The sequence below is a fragment of the Scyliorhinus torazame genome, chromosome 11 (assembly GCF_047496885.1).
Source record: "Scyliorhinus torazame isolate Kashiwa2021f chromosome 11, sScyTor2.1, whole genome shotgun sequence".
In the NCBI taxonomy this organism is placed as follows: domain Eukaryota; kingdom Metazoa; phylum Chordata; class Chondrichthyes; order Carcharhiniformes; family Scyliorhinidae; genus Scyliorhinus; species Scyliorhinus torazame.
In genome coordinates, this window is record NC_092717.1 from 68,767,016 (window position 1) to 68,786,594 (window position 19,579).

Here is a 19,579-nt window from a genome sequence, read left to right on the forward strand (position 1 = left end):
GGTAAGCCTCCTCTGCACCCTCTCCAAAGCCTCCACATCCTTCTGGTAGTGTAGCGACCAGAATTGTGCGCAATATTCCAAGTGCGGCCTTACCAAGATTCTTTGACTCGATGCCCCATCCAATGAAGGCAAGCATTCCATATGCTTTCTTGACTACCTTGTCCACTTGCATTGCCACCTTCAAAGATCTGTGGACATGCATGCCCAGATCTCTCTGACTTTCTAGATTTCTAAGAGTTTTATGATTTACGGTATATTTCCCATCTCTGTAGACCTACCAAAATGCATTACCTCACATTTGTCTGGATTAAACACCATTTGCTGTTTCTCTGCCCAAGTCTCCAACCTATCTATGTCCTGCTGTATCTTCTGACAATCCTCAACACTATCTGCCACTCCACCAACCTTGGTGTCATCCGCAAACGTACTAATCAGACCAGCTACATTTTCCTCCAAATCGCTTATGTACACTACAAACAACAGAGTCCCCAGAAAAGATCCCTGTGGAACACCACTAGTCACAACCTTCCATTCAGAAAAACACCCTTCTTCTTCTGCCCTTGCCTTCTGTAACCGAACCAGTTCTGTATCCATCTTACCACCTCACCTCTGATCCCGTGTGACTTCACCTTTTGTACCAGTCTGCCATGAGGCACCTTGTCAAAGGTTTTACTGAAGTCCATGTAAACATCCACCGCCCTCCCCTCATCAATCATCTTTGTCATCTCCTCAAAAAACACGATCAAATTAGTGAGGCACAACCACCCCTTCACAAAACTATGCTGCCTATCGCTTATGAGTCTATTTGTTTTCAAATGAGTATAAATCCTGTCCCTAAGAATTCTCTCTAATAATTTACCTACAACCAACCTGAGGCAGCCTGGTAGCATAGTGGTTAGCACACTTGCTTCACAGTTCCAGGGTCCCAGGTTTGATTCCCGGCTTGGGCCACTGTCAGTGCAGAGTTTGCACGTTCTCCGCGTGTGTGTGTGGGTTTCCTCCGGGTGCTCTGGTTTCCTCCGACAGTCCAAAGATGTGCAGGTTAGGTGGATTGGCCATGCTAAATTGCCCTTAGTGTTGGGTGGGGTTACTGGATTATTGGGATAGGGTGGTGACATGGGCTTGGGTAGGGTGCTCTTTCCAAGAGCTGGTGCAGACACGATGGGCCGAATGGCCTCCTTCTGCACTGTAAATTCTATGATTCTATGAGGCTTATCGGTCTCTCGTTTCCAGGATTACTCCTGCTACCTTTCTTAAACAGCGGTAACCATTAGCTATTCTCCTCATTAATAATATTAAAATGTGTTAAAATGTAAGGGTGAGAACCTCCTTACGTCATCAGGAAGGGGGCAGGGAAAATCGGGAAACACGATCTCGCTGGCAAGAATCACGTTTCCCAATTCTCACAGGATTTTGTGCCTGTGTTGCTGGTCTCACTGAAAGATAACGCAGACTCAGAAGTCTGCCCATGGCCTCCATATCATCAGAAATGGGTTGCAAGTCATCAGAAAATGGCATGACAACCCAACCAGTGAGTGTTAGAAGCCGGAGGTACACAGTGACCTTGCAAAGATACTAACCATGGCATGTAAAAAGCCAACACGTGGGTGATCTGCATGTGCATTGCATGTTACCACTGTTCCTTGAGTACCTTTTTAATGCTTCAAATGCAATGCTTGAAGTTGCTTTTGGGTCTTCAGCTGTTTTGCATGTTTTAAAAAATGTCTTTTTGTCTTTGCGTCAGGGATCAGAAGGTGTGCCTGGTCAGGCCGGATTTCCTGTAAGACCCTCTTTAATTTAATTACAAACTTAACTGTATTCAAAACTGATGATTCAGTGGATTCACTGCTTCTTTATTTTGTTTTCGTCTTGTCAACACATTTTAGTTTGGAATGTCAGCTAACACTTTGAACTTTCACAGCTGAAATGAATAAAAGAATTGCATGTACACAGAACTTGTCATTATACCAGGATGTCCCAAACTGCACCTCAGCCAACTAATTGATTTTCGGAGTGTTGTCATTCTTGTAATGTAGGAAAGTCGACAACCAATTTGAGTACAAGTTCCCACAAGTAGCAATAAAGTGAATGTCCAGGGGTCAGAATCTTTCTTCTGAGGTTTGGAGGCGTGAATGGAAATACTAGAACAAAGAAAAGAAAATTACAGCACAGGAACAGGCCCTTCGGTCCTCCCAGCCTGCGCCGATCCAGATACTTTATCTAAACCTGTCGCCTATTTTCCAAGGATCTACTTCCCGCTGTTCCCCGCCCGTTCATATATCTGTCGAGATGCATCTTAAATGATGCTATCGTGCCCGCCTCTACCACCTCCGCTGGCAAAGCGTTGCAGGCACCCACCACCCTCTGCGTAAAAAACTTTCCACGCACATCTCCCTTAAACTTTCCCCCTCTCACCTTGAAATCGTGACCCTTTGTAATTGACACTGCCAATCTTGGAAAAAGCTTGTTGCTATCCACCCTGTCCCTTACCTCTGAAAATTTTATAGACCTCAATCAGGTCCCCCCTCAATCTCCGTCTTTCCAACGAAAACAATCCTAATCTACTCAACCTTTCTTCATAGCTAGCACCCTCCATACCAGGCAACATTCTGGTGAACCTCCTCTGCACCCTCTCTAAAGCATCCACATCCTTCTGGTAATGTGGCGACCAGAACTGCATGCAGTATTCCAAATGTGGCCTAACCAAAGTCCTATACAACTGTAACATGACCTGCCGACTCTTGTACTCGATACCCTGTCCGATGAAGGGAAGCATGCTGTATGCCTTCTTGACCACTCTATCGACCTGCGTTGCCACCTTCAGGGTACAATGGACCTGAACTCCCAGGTCTCTCTGTACATCAATTTTCCCCAGGACTCTTCCATTGACCGTATAGTCTGCTCTTAAATTAGATCTTCCAAAATGCATCACCTCGCATTTGCCTGGATTGAACTCCATCTGCCATTTCTCTGCCCAACTCTCCAATCTATCTATATTTTGCTGTATTCTCTGACAGTCCTCCTCGCTATCTGCAACTCCACCAATCTTAGTATCATCTGCAAACTTGCTAATCAGACCACCTATACCTTTGTCCAGATCATTTATGTATATCACAAACAACAGTGGTCCGAGCACGAATCCCTGTGGAACACCACTAATCACCTTTCTCCATTTTGAGACACGCCCTTCCACCACTACGCTCTGTCCCCTGTTGCCCAACCAGTTCTTTATCCATCTAGCTAGTACACCCTGAACCCCAGGCGACTTCACTTTTTCTATCAACCTGCCATGGGAAACTTTAGCAAATGCCTTACTGAAGTCCATGTATATGACATCTACAGCCCTTCCCTCATCAATTAACTTTGTCACTTCCTCAAAGAATTCTATTAGGTTTGTAAGACATGACCTTCTCTGCACAAAACCATGCTGCAAATCACTTATACAAAGGGACAACATTAGCAATTCTCCAGTCCTCCGGGACCTCACCCGTGCTTAAGGATGCTGCAAAGATATCTGTTAAGGCCCCAGCTATTTCGTCCCTCACAAATGTGAGGTAATGCATTTTGGAAGGTCTAATGCAGGCAGGGAATATACAGTGAATGGTAGAACCCTCAAGAGTATTGAAAGTCAAAGAGATCTAGGAGTACAGGTACACAGGTCATTGAAAGGGGCAACACAGGTGGAGAAGGTAGTCAAGAAGGCATACGGCATGCTTGCCTTCATTGGCCGGGGCATTGAGTATAAGAATTGGCAAGTCATGTTGCAGCTGTATAGAACCTTAGTTAGGCCACACTTGGAGTATAGTGTTCAATTCTGGTCGCCACACTACCAGAAGGATGTGGAGGCTTTAGAGAGGGTGCAGAAGAGATTTACCAGAATGTTGCCTGGTATGGAGGGCATTAGCTATGAGGAGCGGTTGAATAAACTCGGTTTGTTCTCACTGGAACGAAGGAGGTTGAGGGGAGACCTGATAGAGGTCTACAAAATTATGAGGGGCATAGACAGAGTGGATAGTCAGAGGCTTTTCCCCAGGGTAGAGGGGTCAATTACTAGGGGGCATAGGTTTAAGGTGAGAGGGGCAAGGTTTAGAGTAGATGTACGAGGCAAGTCTTTTACGCAGAGGGTAGTGGGTGCCTGGAACTCGCTACCGGAGGAGGTGGTGGAAGCAGGGACGATAGTGACATTTAAGGGGCAACTTGACAAATACATGAATAGGATGGGAATAGAGGGATACGGACCCAGGAAGTGTCGAAGATTGTAGTTTAGTCGGGCAGCATGGTTGGCACGGGCTTGGAGGGCCGAAGGGCCTGTTCCTGTGCTGTACATTTCTTTGTTCTTTGTTCCCTCAGTAACCTGGGATAGATCCCATGCGGACCTGGGGACTGGTCCACCTTAATGCCTTTTAGAATACCCAAAGCTTCTCCCTTCCTTATGCCGACTTGACCTAGAGTATTTAAACATCCATCACTAGCCTCAACATTCCTCTCCTTGGTGAATACCGATGCAAAGTACTCATTAAAAATCTCACCCATTTCCTCTGACTCCACGCATAAATTTCCTCTTTTGTCTTTGGGTGGGCCAATCCTGTCTCTAGTTACCCTCTTGCTCCTTATATACGAACAAAAGGCTTTGGGATTTTCCTTAACCCTGTTAGCCAAAGATATTTCATGACCCTCTTTATTGTGCGTTTGAGATTTGTCCTAATTTCCTGATATCCCTCCAAAGCTTCATCAGTTTTAAGTCGCCTAGATCTTATGTCTGCTTCCTTTTTCATCTCAGCTAGTCTCACAATTCCACTCGTCATCCATGGTTCCCTAATCTTGCCATTTCTATCCCTCATTTTCACAGGGACATGTCTGTCCTGCACTCTAATCAACCTTTCCTGAAAAGACTCCCACATTTCAAATGTGGATTTACCCTTAAACAGCTGCTCCCAATCCACATTCCCTTGCTCCTGCCAAATTTTGTTATACTTGGCCTTTCCCCAATTTAGCACTCTTCCTTTAGGTCCACTCTCGTCTTTGTCCATGAGTATTCTAAAACTTACGGAATTGTGATCGCTATTACCAAAGTAATCACTGACTGAAACTTCAACCACCTGGCCGGGACCATTCCCCAATACCAGGTCCAGTATGGCCCCTACCCGAGTTGGGCTATTTACATACTGCTCTAAAACACTCTCCTGGATGCTCCTTACAAATTCTGCTCCATCTACGCCTCAAACACTGCATGAGTCCCATTCAATGTTGGGGAAGTTAAAATCTCCCATCACGACCACCCTATTGCTCCTATATTTTTCTATAATCTATCTACATATTTGTACCTCTACTTCACGCTCGCATTTGGGAGACCTGTAGTAAAGTCCCAACAATGTTACTGCACCATTCCTAATTCTTAGCTCTACCCATATTGCCTCAGTGCTCGAATCCTCCATCGTGCCCTCCTTAATCACAGCTGTTATATCATCTCTGACCAGTAATGCAACTCCTTCACCCCTTTTACCTCCCTCTCTATCCCTCCTGAAGCATCTATACCCTGGGATATTTAGTTGCCAGTCTTGCTCTTCCCTCAACCAAGTCTCAGTAATACCAATAACATCATATTCCCAGGTACTAATCCAAGCCCTAAGTTAATCTGCCTTACCTGCTACACTCCTCACATTAAAACAAATGCACCTCACACCACCTGTCCCTTTGCGTTCATCATCTCTTCCCTGTCTACTCTTCCCCTGAGTCGCATTGAGTTTATTATCTAGTATCTTACTGGATTTAGTTGCTGCCTCATTTCTGACCTCCAACTTCCTAATCTGGTTCCCATCCCCCTGCCACATTAGTTTAAAACCTCCAGAACAGTGTTAGCAAAAGCACCCCCTAGGACATTGGTTCCAGTCCTGCACAGGTGTAGGCTATCCGATTTGTAATGGTTCCACCCCCCCCCCCAAAACCGGTTCCAATGTCCCAAAAATCTGAACCCCTCCCTCCTGCACCATCTCTCAAGCCACGTATTCATTCTGACTATTGTTCAATTTCTACTCTGACTGTCTCATGGCACTGGTAGCAATCCTGAGATTACTACCTATGAAGTCCTACTTTTTAACTTATCTCCTAGCTCCCAAAATTCTGATTGTAGGACCTCATCCCGTTTTTTACCTATATCGTTGGTGCATATATGCACCACGACAACTGGATGTTCACCCTCCCCCTTCAGTATGTCGTGCAACCGATCTGAGACATCCCTGACCCATGCACCCGGGAGGCAACATACCATTCGGGAGTCTAGTTTTCGACCACAAAAACGCCTGTCTAATTCCCTTACAATTGAATCCCCTATGACTATAGCCCTGCCAGTCTTTTTCCCGCCCTTCTGTGCAGCAGAGCCAGCCACGGTGCCATGAGCTTGGCTACTACTGCCTTCCCCTGGTGAGTCATTTCCCCCAACAGTATCCAAAACGGTATACCTGTTTTGGAGGGAGATGACCGCAGGGGACACCTGCACTGCCTTCCTGCTCTTTCTCTGCCTTTTGGTCACCCATTCCCTGTCTCCCTCACCAATCCTAATCTGCAGTGTGACCAACTCACTGAAGGTGCTATCCACGACTTCCTCAGCATCGCGGATGCTCCAAAATGAGTCCATCCTCAGCTCCAGAGCCATCATGCGGTCTAACAGGAGCTGCAGCTGGACACACATCCCGCACATGAAGGAGTCGGGCATCGGCCACATTCCTGAACTCCCACATTGAGCACGAGGAGCGTAACACAAGCCTGGGATGTCACCACCGCCTTGTCGCTTTGCCAGCATGTTCCTATTTCCAGCTTATTTTCAGCAAGCCAATTTTTGGGCTGTCGTAGCTACCCATGTGGCAACAGCCAATTAGGCCAATTGAAGTGCCTATTGAAGGTGCTCCTCACACATTTTGCAAAGCAGCCTAATATGTGACTTCTAAGTTGCAAAGGCAGTGCCAGGCCATCCTGTAGAGAGATTTGGTCTCCACAGTGCTGGTCTGACAGCTGAAAGCCATTTGGCCCATCGAGTCTACACTGGCCCTTCGAAAGAGCACCCTACTTAAGCCCACACCTCCACCCTATCCCTATAATCCAGTAAACCCACTAAGGGGCAATTTATCATGGCCAATTCACCTAACATGCACATCTTTGGACTGCGGGAGGAAACCGGAGCACCCGGAGGAAACCCATGTAGACACGGGGAGGATATGCAAACTCTCAGAGGTAGTCACCCAAGGCCGGAATTGAACCTGGTCCCCTGGAGCTGTGATGCAGCAGTGTTAACCACTATGCCACCCTGTCTTCCATGTCTTCAAAGATCACCTTCACCTAGAAGCACCCTTGCAGCCAACCACCCACAATCGCAGCACCCACCTCTCCAGGGTAGGGTGCCAGCTACCCTGAGCTTCAGGTGATCCCATTGACCCTCCTAATTGCAGAACTATCTTTTATTGGATGAGGCCGGGAACTCTTAATTTGCTGCCTCGCTTAAAAATCTCCTCCGCAATCCCGCAACAGCCACTTCTGAGTTCCCAATCCAGAACTCATCCCCGGGAATGTTTATCAGTCCCAGATCTTCTGTTGTAAATGTTGAGAACTTTTTAAAATTTTTTTCGAGTATCCAATTATTTTTTTCTCCAATTAAGGGGCAATTTAGCGTGGCCAATCCACCTACCCTGCACATCTTTGGGTTGTGGGGGTGAGACCCACGCAGACATGTGGAGAATGTGCAAACTCCACATGGACAGTGACCCGGGGCCGGGATCCGAACCCGGGTTTCTGTTGTAAATATTGATCAAGAAATTGGGAAAGCTGCCTTGCCTTTCTTGAAATACTGCCCGTAGGATCTTTAACAGTCACCTGAGAGGACAGATAGGGCTCCATTTAACATCTCAGCAAAATTAGGCACCTCCGACAGTTCGGTACTGCCTCAAAGCTGCATTGGATTATCAACTGCTTTATGTACTCAAGGCCCTGGCGTGGAACTTAGATGAATAACCTGACTCAGAGATGAGAGCACGAATACTGAGACAAGGTTGACAGAAACGGTGCTGGAATTTACAGATCTTAATGTGACAGTTCTTAACCCTGACTGGAAAGTAGATCCAAATTCACACATCATCATTATAATCCAGTGCTCACTACCCTTCAAGGTGGTGCTAGTTCATTTTGATATCTTTTGCCGAAGGATTGAATTGGAGTAAACCTGTTTTGTTTTTCAATCTAACGTACAGACAATAATAAACAGTTAACTATATGGCAAATTATGATGTCAACAGCAGCCTATGTTTATACAGCACCTTTGTAATGTAACAAAACAGCCCACTGTGCTTCACAGAAGAAAATGGGACATTGAACCAAAAGTAAATGATATTAGCAAGGAATGATCAAAACACTCAGTCAAAAGCTTGGTTAAAGAAGATTGTAACAGACTGGAGGGAGGGCTCAGGATGGAGGTTGGGTTGGGGGGGGGGGGGGGGGTGCTGCTGGGCCGGGGGAATGGGGGGGTAGGTGGATGTGGGGTAGAAAGGTGGAGACGACCCAGGCAGGAAATTCCATAGCGACGCCCGAAGCAGCTGGTGGAACGAAAGGCAGACAGAGAATACACAAGCGGGGAAGAGGATGAACTGGTCAAATAACACACGGCCTATGGCACATTCCACAGACTTCAGGCTCCATTGAGTTCCTCCTTCCTTCCAGCTGCACATTATAATACTCTTTTAAAATCTCAACCATTTGCTATCTCTCTCCTGCAAAATATCCTAAAATCTGCCTTTGATTATGCCTTCAGACACCTCCTCCTAATTATTCCTCCAGAGAATATTTGGAAGAGCAAAACCGTCAATTTGCAACCTGCCCTCCCTCCTCCACTCCCCTGCTCACTAAAGTTGAAGCAGACCATGGAACATTTTGACATTTAGTTCAACCCACTGTTTTGCTTCGAACCCCACATCCTATTAGTCCTAACTAATGTTATTTACCAAATCCTTACTGCTACCAAACTCTTATCCACACTTTTGGCACCTACACACCTGATTCCTCCAAGGTCCCCTTTGCTGGTCTCTTTTCCATGTACTCTGGTTGGTTCAAATTCCAGATGGTACGGGCAGCATGGTGGCGCAGTGGTTAGCGCTGCTGCCTCACGGCGCCGAGGTCCCAGGTTCGATCCCGGCTCTGGGTCACTGTCCGTGTGGAGTTTGCACATTCTCCCCATGTTTGCGTGGGTTTTGCCCCCACAACCAAAGATGTGCAGGGTAGGTGGATTGGCCACACTAAATTGCCCCTTGGAAAAAAAAATGAATTGGGTACTCTAAATGTTGTTAAAAAGATAATTACAGATGGTAGTATCCTGCCCTACATTAAGATCTATCACTTACATCATCTCACATCTATAATGAATCACTATGTCCCCGCGTATGAAAACAAAATGTGTTTGTGTGGGGGGGGGATGTTTGTGTGTGGTGTGTGTATGTGTGAGTGTGCTGTACATGTGTGTGAGGTGTGTATGTGTGAGTGCGTGCATGCATGAGTGTCGTATGTGCACGTGCGTGTCTGTGTGATTGTGTGTATGTTTGTATGGTGTGTGTATGTGTGCGGTGTTTGTGTGTGGTTTCTGTGGTGTGTGTGTGCATGGGGGTGTATGTGTGTGCGTATGGTGTTTGTGGGGGGTGTATGTGTGTGTGTATGGTGCTTGTGTATGGGGATGTGGTGTATGTGTGGGTGTGTGTGTATGGTGCTTGTGTATGGGCGGGCGTATGTGTGTGTGTGTGTGGTGAGGGATATGGATGGGAAAGTGTGTGTTTGGCACACTCCCTGTCTCAGGGTTCTCCTTCACGCCAACCCTCACATACCAACAGGCATAGTGGGTGAGGGTGAGTGAGAACTGAGAGCGAGATGGACACACGTACTCTCACCCTTTCACACTCAAATGGTGTGCTGCCATCTCCAGCTCCTCCAAGACCGAGTTAGGGAACTGGAGCTGGAGTTGGAAGAACTTCGGATCATTCGGGAGGCAGAAGGGGTCATAGATAGCAGCTTCAGGGAATTAGTTACACCAAAGATTGGAGATAGGTGGGTAACTGTAAGAGGGACTGGGAAAAAACAGTCAGTGCAGGGATCCCCTGCGGTCGTTCCCCTGAGAAACAAGTATACCGCTTTGGATACTTGTGGGGGGGGGGACTTACCAGGGGTAAGCCATGGGGTACGGGCCTCTGGCACGGAGTCTGTCCCTGTTGCTCAGAAGGGAAGGGGGGAGAGGAGCAGAGCATTAGTAATTGGGGACTTTATAGTCAGGGGCACAGATAGGAGATTTTGTGGGAGCGTGAGAGACTCACGTTTGGTATGTTGCCTCCCAGGTGCAAGGGTACGTGATGTCTCGGATCGTGTTTTCCGGGTCCTTAGGGGGGAGGGGGAGCAGCCCCAAGTCGTGGTCCACATTGGTACCAACGACATAGGTAGGAAAGGGGGCAAGGATGGCTTTGATTTTTATGCTATACTAAATTATATGGTCCATATTTGATAGCTCAGATTCACCATTTGAAATAAGCAGCTGCCCATTTAAAAAAAAATGTTTATTGATTAATAATAAATACCTTTCACAAATTTGGCGCTCATTGTGGGTGAAGTTTTTTTAACAGTGTGGTTTTATCCTCTTTTTTCAGGGCCCTAAAGGACCCAAAGGTGACCTTGGTATCCCTGGTTTTCCAGGAATAAAGGTATTTCAAATCAAACATTATTTATTTTTGGGAAGTCATCTATCGTAATAAATGTTGAAGGTTTAGTGACCTATTAAGGGCTATCTACTTGAATGTATTTAGTGATTTAATAATGTCGATCTTTCTCAGCCTTTGTATTTGATTGTATGCATAGCCAAGGCTGCTCATATTGATATAGGTTTTGGAACAATTCCACATGTTAAAATATTGATTGGCCCAGAAAGATTGTTTGTAAAACTATATTTTTTGCTTAGAAGGGGCAGCACGGTGGCACAGTGGATAGCACTCCTGCCTCACAGCACCGAGGTACCAGGTTCGATCCCGGCTCTGAGTCACTGTCCATTTGGAGTTTGCACATTCTCCCCGTGTTTGTGTGGGTTTCACCCCCACACGATGTACAGGCTAGATGGATTGGCCACACTAAATTGCCCCTTAATTGGAAAAAATGAATTGGGTACTCTAAATTTATTCTAAACAAAACATGGGCTGGATTCTCCGCACCCTTGCACCGAAATCACGGCTGGCGCAGGTGCGGAGAATCCAGCGGCGGTTCACCAATTCTGCAGGCCCCGAAAAGCGGCGTACTCGGGGAGTACACCGCGCCGCCAGCGGCCATTGCCAGAGGCCTGCTCTGCCGTCCTCCTCCCCCGACCACCCGAAGTCCCGATGGCGTGGAACTCCAGCCGGTCGGGATACTCGCATGGCGGCTGCGAACTCAGTATAGTGGGTCTAGGTCCGAGTCCGTCATGGAGCACAGCGCGGCCGCTGGGGACCGCCACCGTGCGCATGCGTGGCCTTCGACCCGGAAGTGCAGGGGCCCGTATCTGCAGCAAAAGATGCGAAATCTACTCCGGGTCCCTGCAATGCAAGCCCCCTGAAGGGCTGGGAATTCGTGTCCCTTTGATTCAGGGTTTTCGGGAGTAAAACTCTACCGTTTTGACGCCGACGTGTGGACATAGCCCTAATAATGGAGAATCCAGCCCTATTTTTTTTTACTTAGAATTACCCGACCTATCCAATTTTTCTTCATAGCTTAAAGTTTGATTCCAAAGCGGTGGACATCCCAAAGCAGCCAACCACAAGTTGAGCAGGTCAGAGCTCTGTCCCTTCACTTCCTGCAGGCACAAAACATGGTTTAGGTTGGGGGGGGCAATCAGTGACAGAAAAGTGTGTTGACTTATTGCTGAGGAAAATCAGCTCCCCCTTATATATTACTACACCTCCACGGATCACTGTGTGGAGTTTGCACATTCTTCCTGTGTCTGCGTGGGTTTCACCCCCCACAACCCAAAGATGTGCAGGTTAGGTGATTGGCAACATCAAATTGCCCCTTAATTGGAAAAAAATAATTGGGAACTCTAAATTTAAAAAAATATATACATTACTCTACCTAGGCCTCTCACAATTTTATACATCTCAATTGTATTTTACCTTCTCCGCTCCAAAGGAAACATACCGACCTATCCAATCTTTCTTCATCGCTAAAATTTTCTACTTCTTCCAACATCCCAGTAAATCACCTCTGAATCATTTCTCCTGCAAGCAACATATTTTCTATAATGTGGTGACCAGGACTGTGCACAGTACTCTAGCTGTGGTGTAACTATTGTTTTAAACAGTTCTAGCATAACCTCCTTGTTCTTATATTCTATGCCTTGGTAAATAAAGGAATTACCCCTGTGTCTTATTAACCACCTATCTACCTGGACTGCCACAGTCAGTGATCTGTGGACGTGCACTCAAAGTCCCTCTGTTCCTCTACATTTCTCAGTATCTGACCATTAATTGTGTATTCCCGTCCCTAGTTTGTCCTTCGCAAATGCGATACCTTGTACTGAGGAAACCCACTGAAAACAGCAAACATACTCGTACACATTTCCTGACACCGAGCCTATTTTGGATTCAAATTTCTACTTTTCCTTAGATTTCACAAGCCTTTACTTTTCTCACCAACGTCCCACATGGGATCTAGTCAAAAGCCCAATTAAAATTCAAAGATGTTAAGCAGACAAATTCCTGAACAAATCCATGCTGACTGTCCTTGATTAATCCACGCCTTTCTACCTGACAAATTAACTAGTCCCTCATTCCTTTTTCCAATACTTTGTCCACCCCACTTCCTAGGCTGACTGGCCTGTAATTATTTAGGCTATCCCTTCCTCCCTATTTAAACATTGTTGCAATATTAATCGTCCTTCCCGATAGTACCATTCTGATAGCTGGTGTAAATTGGAAAATGATGGTCAGAGCCTCAGATATTTCCATCAATTGCTTCTGTTAGCAGCTGGTGATACATTTCATCCAGGGTTGATGGGGGTTTATCAATTTTGAAAAATACTAAAATATTTCATTCTTTACTATATTTATACCATCCAATATTTCACACACCCTTCTTAACACTCTGCATTGTCCTTTTTTATGAAGACAGTTGCAAAATGTTAATTCAGAACCATGTCCATGGCATCTGACTCCACAAATGTTACTTTTTTAGTCTGTACTCTGCCCTCTCTTCCCTTAGTTTTCTTTTATGTATCTATAAAGCTAAATTAGTGCTAAATTGCCTTTAGTGTCCAAAAGGTTTAGGTGGGGTTACTGGGTTACGGGGTGGAGGTGTGGGCTTAGGTAGGGTGCTCTTTCCAAGGGCCAGTGCAGACTCGATGGGCTGAATGGCCTCCTTCTGCACTGTAAATTCTATGATTCTATGACAGCATCTTTGGATTTCTCTTGATTTTACTTGCCTTTCAAATTATTTTTTAAAATTCATCTCTGTATTTCCTATATTCCATTGGACATTGAGATCATAGAGGTTTACAGTGCAGAGAAAGCCCTACAGCCCATCACATCTACGGTGGTCAAAAACAACCACCAAAGTATTCTAATCCCATTTTCCAGCACTTGGCCTTGTATGGCTTGGCATCGCAAGCGCACATCTAAATACCTTTTAAATGTTATGAGGGTCTCTGCCTCCACCACCTTTTCAGGCAGTGAGTTCCAGATTCCCACATCCTCACATCTCTGCTAAACCTCCTGCCTCTTACCTTAAATCTCTATCCCCTGGTCATTGATCCCTCCACCAAGTTGAAAGGTTTCTTCCTGTCAACTTTATCTATGCCCCTCATAACTTTATACATCTCAATCATGTTCTCCCTCAGTCTCCTCTGCTCCAAGGAAAACAACCCCAGTCTATCCAATCTCTCTTCATAGCTAGGACTCTCCAGTCCAGGCAAAATCCTGGTAAATCCCCTCTACACCCTTTCCAGTGCTATCGCATCCCTCCTATAATGTGGATTCCAAAACTGCACGCAATACTCTAGCTGTGGCCTAGCAAAAGTTTAATATAGTTCCAGCATAACCTCCCTGCTCTTAAACTCAATGCCTCAGCGAATGAAGGCACATGTCCTTATCTAAGGAAGGATTTTCTTGCTATGGAGGGAGTGCAGTGAAGGTCCTCCAGGCTGATTCCTGTGATGGCGAGACTGTCATATGAGGAGAGACTAAATCTGTCAGGATTATATTCATTGGAGTTTAAAAGAGTGAGTGGGGAATCTCATAGCAACTGATAAAATTCTAACAGGATTAGACAGGAACGGCTGGCGTGATCTCACGCATGTGCGGACTGCCCGGCATATTTCCACGCATGCACGGGGGGTTCTCTTCTCTGCACCGGCCCCCGGGCTATATGGCAGAGCCCTATAGGGACCCGGCGCGGAGGAAAGAAGGCACCCACGGAAACAGCCCGCCCACGGGATCGGTAGGCCCCGATCGCGGGCCAGGCCACCGTGGGGCGTACCCCCCCCACCCCCACCCCGTCCCCCCAGGACTGCCCCCGCAGACTTACCTGCCAGGTCCTGCCGTGCGTGAGGTGAGTAATTCACGCCGGCGGGACTGGCCAAAACTGGACGGCCACTCGGCCCATCGGGGCCCGGTGAATCGCCGGGGGGGCCGCTGTCAAAGGCCCTCGACCGGCATGGCGGGAATCCCACCGCTGCCCGAAAAACGGCACCGGAGAATAAGGCAACCGGCGTCGAGGAGGCAAGGCGGGATTCGCGCCTGCCCCCGGGGATTCTCTGACCCAGCGAAGAATCCCGGCCCACGTGTCAGCTTTGTAACTTTGGTCTTTGACCATCTTTGTCCTTTCTCATAATCAGACAAAATCTCACTGAATTATGATCACTTCCACCAAAATGCTCTCGCACTGATACCTTTGCCACTTTTACCTGATCAGCTTCATGCACTAAAACTAAATGTTGCACTGCCCCTTCTCTTATTTGGCATGGTACATATTGGCTAAAATGTTTCTCCTGAGTGCCTTTGAAGATTTCTGCTCCCTCTATGCCTTTCACATTGTCTTCATCCCATTTGATGTTAATGTAGTTGGAATCTCCGACTATTACTGCCCTGTTGTTTCCACACTTCTCAGCAATTTACCTACATATTTGCTCTTCTATCATTCTGACTATTTGAGAGTCCATCAAATTCTGCCAGTGGTGCTTCTTTTTGTTCCTCAGTTCAATGTAGCCTTGTTTGATGATCATTTTGGCCTATCATCCTTCCTCACAATAATGATTGGTTCTCGACCCACAACCCCCATCACATCTGGAAATTCTGTAACCTGGAATGTTGAGTTGCCATTCCTGCCATTCTTTCAGCCATGTTTCAGTAATAACTATATCATACTTCCAAGTATCTATCTGTACCCTCAGCTCATCTACCCCATTCCGGCGACTCATTGCATGGATGTATGTACCATTAGTTACTGAACAGCCCTTTGTGGATGTTCGTGTGTTTTTTCTGCCTTCAATGCCAGGATTTGCTTTTCTTCTTTCTGAATCAAAGCTCATCATGTTTCCATGGCTCTACCCTGCCAACTCTACCCAACAGAACAGAACTAGCAACCCCACCCCTTCCTGCCCCCAGCATTGGCTCGCTATGTTGGACCTTAATTTTCACACCCATATCTGTACCATAAATTTGAATATGTAACATGTATAACATGGATCTGAATGAACAGCATAGATCTAAATATAGGCCATCGGGTGGATCCTCCTCCACTGGCGGCGGGTTTCCTGGTGCAGCGGAGAATTGAGCATCGAGCTAAAAACGGGACCCATTCTGATGCTGCCGACGGCGTCAGCGACCTACACACCACAACGGTGGGAGGATGCAAATGAGTCATTGGAGGGATCCCACGATATAAATAATGCCCTCCCCACCTCCATCAGATCCCAAACAGAGACACTAATATCAGAGACCCCCCCATCAGAGACCCCACATCAGACCCCCATTAGAGACCCCCATATCACAGACTCTCCATATCAGAGACCCTCATATCAGAGACACCCACATCAGACCCCCATTAGAGATTCCCATATCATAGACTCTCCATATCAGAGACCCTCATATCAGAGACCCCCATATCAGAGACACCCATATCAGAGGTCCCCATATCATAGACTCTCCATATCAGAGACCTTCATATTAGTGATCCTCCATATCAGAGACCCCCATATCAGAGACCCCCATATCACAAACTCTCCATATCAGAGACCCTCATATCAGAGACCCCCAAATCAGAGACCCCCATATCACAGACTCTCCATATCAGAGACCCCCATATCAGAGATCCCCATATCAGAGATCCCCATATCAGAGACCCTCATATCAGTGATCCTCCATATCACAGACCCTCCATATCACAGACCCTCATATCAGAGATCCCCCATATCAGAGACCCAATATCAGATCCCCGTATCAGAGATCCCCATATCAGAGACCCCATATCAGGTCCCCATATCAGAGACCCCATATCAGGTCCCCATATCAGAGATCCCCATATCAGGTCCCCATATCAGAGATCCCCATATCTTAGATCCCCATATCAGAGACCCCCACATCAGACCCCATTAGAGACCTCCATATCACAGACTCTACATATCAGATCTCCATATCAGAGACCCCCATATCAGAGACCCCATATCAGAGACCCCCATATTAGATATCCCCATATCAGAGAACCCATATCAGGTCCCCATATCAGAGACCCCATATCAGAGACCCTATATCTGAGATCCCCATATCAGAGACCCCATATCTGAGACCCCATATCAGATCCCCATATCAGATCCCCATATCAGAGACCCCATATCAGCGATCCCCATATCAAAGATTCCCATATCAGAGATCCCCATATCAGAGATCCCCATATCAGAGACCCATATCAGCTCCCCTTATCAGAGACCTCCATATCAGAAATCCCCATATCAGATCCCCATATATGAGATCCCCATATCAGAGACCCCCATATCAGCCATCCCATATCAGAGATCCCCATATCAGAGACCTCGGGCGAGATTCTCCGACCCCCCCCCGCCGGGTCGGAGAATCGCCGGGGGCTGGCGTGAATCCTGCCCCCGCCAGTTACCAAATTTTCCGGCGCCAGATATTCGGCGGGGGCGGGAATCGCGCCGCGCCGGTTGGCCCCATATCAGAGATCCCCATATCAGAGATCCCCACGTCCGAGACCCCCACATCAGAGATCCCCATATCAGAGATCCCCATATCAGAGACCCCATATCAGATCCCATCAGAAATCCCCATATCAGAGATCCCCATATCAGAGACCCCATATCAGATCCCATCAGAAATCCCCATATCAGAGACCCCCATATCAGAGACCCCCATATCAGAGATCCCCATATCAGAGACCCCATATCAGATCCCATCAGAAATCCCCATATCAGAGACCCCCATATCAGAGATCCCCATATCAGAGACCCCATATCAGATCCCATCAGAAATCCCCATATCAGAAACCCCCATATCAGAGACCCCCATATCAGAGACCCCCATATCAGAGATTCCCCATCAGAGGCCCCTCAAAAGAGATTCCCCCATCAGAGTTCCCCATATCAGAGATCTCCATATCAGAGACCCTCCCCATATCAGAGATTCCCCCAACAGAGATCAGTCACCCCTGCTTGGAAGCTAAAGAGCAGTCCAGGTGGAAACAGTGAAAAATCACTGGTTTTTCACTTTCCAGTCGTTTCCGGCTTGGGTCACTGTCTGTGCGGAGTCTGCACATCCTCCCCGTGTGTGCGTGGGTTTCCTCCGGGTGCTCCGGTTTCCTCCCACAGTCCAAAGATGTGCAGGTTAGGTGGATTGGCCATGATAAATTGCCCTTAGTGTCCAAAATTGCCCTTAGTGTTGGGTGGGGTTACTGGGTTATGGGGATAGGGTGGAGGTGTGGGCTTGGATAGGGTGCTCCTTCTAAGAGCTGGTGCAGACTCGATGGGCCGAATGGCCCCCTTCTGCACTGTAAATTCTATGATAAACCTGCTGCCTCAGAAAGAAGGGCAACACGGTAGCACAGTGGTTAGCACCGTTGCTTCCCAGCTCCAGGGTCCCAGATTTGATTCCTGGCTTGGGCCACTGTCTGTGCGGAGTCTGCGCATTTTCCCCATGTCTGCGTGGGTTTCCTCCGGGTGCTCCGGTTTCCTCCCACAGTCCAAAGATGTGCAGGTTAGGTGGGTTGGCCATGTTAAATTGCCCTTAGTGACCAAAAAGGTTGGGTTAGATGGGGTTACGGGGATAGGATGGAGATGTGGGAATAGGGTGGAGGTGTGGGGTAGGTAGGGGGCTCTTGCAGACAGTGCAAAACTTGTTGGGCCAAATGGCCTCCTACTGCACTGTAAATTCAATGAAAGGTGTTGCAAACAGCAGCTGTTACAAGTGTCCTAGGCTTCATAGAAAGCCAAAACATATCACAAGGCTTTAAACCCCTTCTCAAGTACTCTAGCGATGATTGAAAGTTCCTTTCCTCATCAAAAGAACGGCGAAAAAGAGAACTGATCTCCTAGCTGTTCTTAAACATTGTGGTTGACTTCAAGGCAGGTTACGTTAAATGCATTCAAGCAGGAAGGCAACTAAAAATAAACAATCCAGACACCTGGCTGTCTGGAAGCTATTACCCCATCAATTACAACCTACTAAAAGCCATTTCTCTTTGAAAGTGAGTAGAAGCAGGGGAGGGGTCAATTTGGGAACGGGTGGAGACAGTCTCATGTAGGGGCACGAGTTTAGGGGCACTGTTCTGCTGTTCTCGCCGGCCAGGTACTCCACAAGCCCAGTAGAAGTGGTAGCCCTAAGGGTGTGGGGACAGTGGGGGCAGCATATGGGGCTGGAGGGAGCGTCAATGTGGGAACCGAGATGTGATAATCACCAGTTCGCTCCGGGGGGAGCTGGATGGGGGGGTTCCGGAGGTGGCAGCAGGTGGAGATTGGGAGATTTGGAGGTGGATTATTGATGAGGGCTTCCCGAGCTTGGAGGAGTTAGAGGAGGAGTTTGAGCTGCCAGGTGGGAATGGGTTCCGGTATCTGCAGGTGAGAGACTTTGTGCAGAGACAGGTATCGATCTTCCCGCACCTGCCGCCCTAGGGGCTACAGGATAAGGTGGTGTCGAGAGTAGGAGTAGGGGAAGGGAAGATTTCAGAGATCTAAAAGGGACTGATGGAGTGGGAGGGTGCCCCGATAGGGGAGGTGAAGCGAAAGTGGGAAAAAGAAGTAAATTGAAGGGGTGTAGGTTAGGTTGATCTTAGATTAGGATAAATAGTCGGCACAACATCATGGGCCGAAATGCCTGTACTGTGCTGTACTGTTCTATGTTCTATAAGAGCTGGGTGGGGAGTTGGAGCTGGATTATGGGAGGAGGCCCTGAGGTGAGTCAATGCATTGTCATCGTGTGCTATGCTCAGCCTGATACAATTCAAGCTGGTCCACAGGGCTCGGGTGAGCAGGTTCTTTGAGGGGGTGGGTGGGGAATAGATGGGGGCGCTGTGCGGGAGACCTGCGAACCATGTCCATATG

At 47.4% G+C, this 19,579-nt stretch overlaps 1 protein-coding gene across 1 annotated transcript in view; it reads left to right on the forward strand.

The window, feature by feature from the left end:
* LOC140385324 (collagen alpha-1(XV) chain-like) overlaps window positions 1-19,579 on the forward strand; it is a 531,657-nt gene that overhangs the window by 374,021 nt on the left and 138,057 nt on the right. Inside the window, 2 exon segments of the mRNA XM_072467384.1 lie at window positions 1,745-1,780; window positions 10,665-10,718. Coding sequence (XP_072323485.1) covers window positions 1,745-1,780; window positions 10,665-10,718 — 90 coding nt within the window.